The sequence below is a fragment of the Triplophysa rosa genome, linkage group LG10 (genome assembly GCF_024868665.1).
Source record: "Triplophysa rosa linkage group LG10, Trosa_1v2, whole genome shotgun sequence".
NCBI lineage: Eukaryota > Metazoa > Chordata > Actinopteri > Cypriniformes > Nemacheilidae > Triplophysa > Triplophysa rosa.
Window position 1 is genome coordinate 18,853,370 of NC_079899.1, and position 3,759 is coordinate 18,857,128.

General features: G+C 38.6%; 1 protein-coding gene across 2 annotated transcripts; it reads left to right on the forward strand.

Moving 5' to 3' along the window:
- The first annotated feature begins 866 nt into the window (after window positions 1–866).
- Window positions 867–3,391, forward strand: hmx3a (H6 family homeobox 3a). 2 transcript variants are annotated; one of them, XM_057344175.1, is made up of 2 exons: window positions 867–1,559; window positions 1,946–3,391. In XM_057344175.1, the coding sequence occupies exons 1-2, from the start codon at window positions 1,274–1,276 to the stop codon at window positions 2,551–2,553; spliced, it is 894 nt and encodes a 297-aa protein (XP_057200158.1). In that variant the 5' UTR covers window positions 867–1,273; the 3' UTR covers window positions 2,554–3,391. The 2 variants fall into 2 exon arrangements, with proteins under 2 accessions (XP_057200158.1, XP_057200159.1); XM_057344176.1 differs by having other exon boundaries at window positions 1,949–3,391.
- The last annotated feature ends 368 nt before the right edge of the window (window positions 3,392–3,759 follow it).

A 3,759-nucleotide genomic window follows, 5' to 3' on the forward strand; every position in this document is an offset into this window, starting at 1 on the left:
AATTGTGTCATTAAACTGATCATAGTCATCATTTCTTTAAATGTGAGCTGGCAACTTGATGGTTTGCCTAGCACACGTGTCCACAGTTTTCCCAAAAGTACTTCCAGCAACAATATGCAGTTCTCAGACGAAGTAAGCCGCCGAATCGAATTGCATGGTCTTTATATTTATTTTACATATATTTTTTAATTGTTTTAATTATTATTTAGAATCGAATAGTCTAAATTTAAATAGCTTGGCTATGCTTTCGGCACGGCTCTACGTTGGTAGACCATTTGCCAAAAAATGTTTAAAGCTGAGTTTTACCGATCTGTTCACCGGTGGCAACACGTTTAAAAATACTTTTTAATGTTAGCCTATATTATTAATATTCGTTTAAAAATGTGTTCATGCTATTTCTATTAATGACAAATCATTGCAATGCGTTTAACCAATAAACATGAAAAATAAAATAACCTTTATTTGACACTAATATACTGTAATATTATTCTAAAAACCGAATGGGCTGTGGATTAAACGCTCATTTTTTGCATATTGACTTGGATTTAAGTTTATTGCCTCCAATTTGTCGTGATAAAAAGAAAAAAAATTGTGTTCTTGCAATTCACAGCCTCAGATGCAAATAACGTATGCCTAAATGCTTTCATGCCCAAATATATAAAAATGTAACTTTTGCAGAGGTGCATTAAAATGTCAACGTTGACTTTGCAGTGCTCGTGTCCTAAACTTTTTTTTAACGCTAAGGCCTTCAGCCACCGCTTGAGCTAAATCCGTGTTCCTTTGTGTTAATGGTCCGTCCTCATTTGCCATCTAATTGGACTATATAAGACCAATAACAGGAGAGAATTCTCAGCCCAGCAGCCAACGCGAAGAGTCTGGGAGGCCCCTCCTCTCTCTCCACTCTCCACTTCCCATCTCTCCCTTCATCCCATTTGCTATTGTACGTGCCCAATCGCCGTATACTTTCTGCATTTAACTCGGGTGACATTTTTATTTCATCATTAGCATCTGGCGCCAGACGGACGCGGTGAGCATCATTTTCACCAAGGAACTCGCGGAAGATGATCAGCAAGATTAATATTGTTTATCTCGCCTCGTGTTATTGTCTTTCCTTTTAACGCTAGTGCTGACTGCGTGAACAATTGCGTTTGAGTTTCCTCTACTGGAAAAGTTTTACACGGACCTTCAAAGTATTAAAAGATTTTTAGAAGATTTTTAACGATTGAGTTTTCACTGTGGTCAAAAGTACCAGAGTCCTAACTTTCAAGTCAACATGCCCGAAACAACCCAGGATACGTGTGCCTCAGCGAAAGAATCTCCATTTTTCATCAAAAATCTTCTAAACTCTGACCGCAAACCATCAAAGCCTAAACCTTTTTTGGCATCAACTAAAGCGGGACTTGATGGCAGCTTCTCGCTCTCTCAAGTTGGGGAATTAAACTTTCCTCGCTTTGAGTTGCCGACCCAGCGCTTTGCGTTACCGGCTTACCTTGAGCGCGCGTCTGCGTGGTGGTACCCATACACCCTCAGTGCATCTGCGCATCTCCACAGAACAGAAGGTAAGGTTTGATCTTAAAATTGCACGCCCTCTCTTTTGCCTGAATTTGTTTTGTAGAAAGTATTTATTTGTTAAGAATTATAGTAAAGGAAGTGTGTATTCATTTACGCAAAAACATATTTGGGGGTAAACATACTCTACCGCAAATATTATTTTCCCCAAAAGACTAAGTTAAATAAATCTACACAGGCAATGGCTTGAATGAGCTTTTTTATTCATTAAATATGACGGTGCTTGTTTTCTGAGATCTTTGGAGACCTTTGGGATTTGAACAGCCGAATTAGGAAACACACTTGTTTGCACCTGTCATGTGACGCCACTTATGCAACTTGATATGAAAATGTTTTTGAAAGAAAACTAAGGCTAATTTGATCTTTTTTATTGTAGCAGCACAGAAAGCGAGAGAATCATCTCCGACCACATGCAACGACAGAGATTCACCCGAGCTTGTGCTTAAATCAGACCCGGACGCCAAAGACGATGAGGACGACAACAAGAGTGGAGACGAGATTGTCCTAGAGGAGAGCGACACCGAAGAGGCCAAAAAAGAAGGCGGCGTGGACGACTGGAAGAAGAGCGACGATAGCGCAGACAAAAAGGCTTGCCGGAAAAAGAAAACGCGCACGGTGTTCTCGCGGAGTCAGGTGTTTCAGTTGGAATCCACCTTCGACATGAAACGCTACCTCAGCAGCTCAGAGCGCGCAGGCCTGGCTGCCTCCCTTCATCTCACAGAGACCCAAGTTAAAATATGGTTTCAGAACCGAAGAAACAAGTGGAAACGTCAGCTGGCAGCAGAGCTGGAGGCGGCCAATTTGAGCCACGCGGCTGCGCAAAGGATTGTGAGAGTACCCATCCTCTATCATGAGAACTCGGTCTCTGAGAGCTCCAGTACACCGGGCAACGTGCCCGTAAGCCAGCCGCTGCTCACTTTCCCTCATCCGGTTTACTACTCTCATCCCATCGTCACGTCCGTGCCGCTCCTCAGACCAGTTTGAGACGACTAGAGATTGCCTTTTCTATGTAACTATGTATCTAATACAATTTTACAAAGACTAAAAGACTTGAAAAGAGAGAAAGAAAAGGAGAAGCGAAACCAAGAGACAAAGCTATTTTTGTTTAGAAAATTATTTAAAAAACAACAACAAGAAAAAATGTACACTATCTCATGCATTTGAGCCCAACTTGTTTTTTTACAACTCACAAAAATACACAAAACGAGACATAAAAGGCGATTGTTTAGAGGCCTATTTCGAATGATATTGTTGGTTGGTGGTGAATTACAATGACTTGGTTCATTTACTTTCACTTATTATTATTATTATACCTATTACAAGTCTTTCAAATGCCTCTCATTTTCTATAAATATCAGTTACGAATTTAACTCGACGTCAGAGTGTTTATACACATGATTAAGTTTGTAATAGCACGAAAAAAATAATCACACAGCCTGAACCACGAATGTGCAATACTGTGCATTATATATTTACGCAACACATTCTTTTGACATTGAAGAATTCTTTTAGACACATTTATTAGGCTAGGAAGCTAAAAATATATATTTGAAAAGTAACCGAATTTGAAAACGACTTTGTGTCCATGGTCCTGCGCGTTCAATGGACAATCACAGGCTGATAATTTGACAGAATTTAGCCTACTGAAGGCGCGCGCGCACACACACACACACAAATAAAAAACTAAAACATTTACTTATATTATTTACAGATGTATATGTACATGTACAGATATAACGAACCAAAATGAGGAAAATGTGTCATTTGTACAGTAATTAACCAACTTTTTTTACATTGTATTGCTAAATTTTGTTGTGAAATAAATGGAGACTATAAAAGTCTACATGTCTGGAGTGAGTAATCTAAAACTGTGTTGAAGACATGTGTCTGTGTTGCTTTGATGTCTTAAAATGTAGCACTGTTTAAATAGCCTATAAAGTTTACGCAGCATTTCTCGCAGGAGTAGTGATAAGTTATAGGATATGACGATGAATAAATGCAACAGGCGGTATAAGAAATACACAGGAAAGCAACAATAAGATCGCGCAACCCTCATACAATATGTTTAGAAATTGTGTAAATTAATTTTATTTATTTAGATACAACGAAATACAAGCGTTGTAAATAAAATATGCAAATTATTTATCAATTAAATCGATAAGTAATTAGCTGATTTATAAATAAAACATG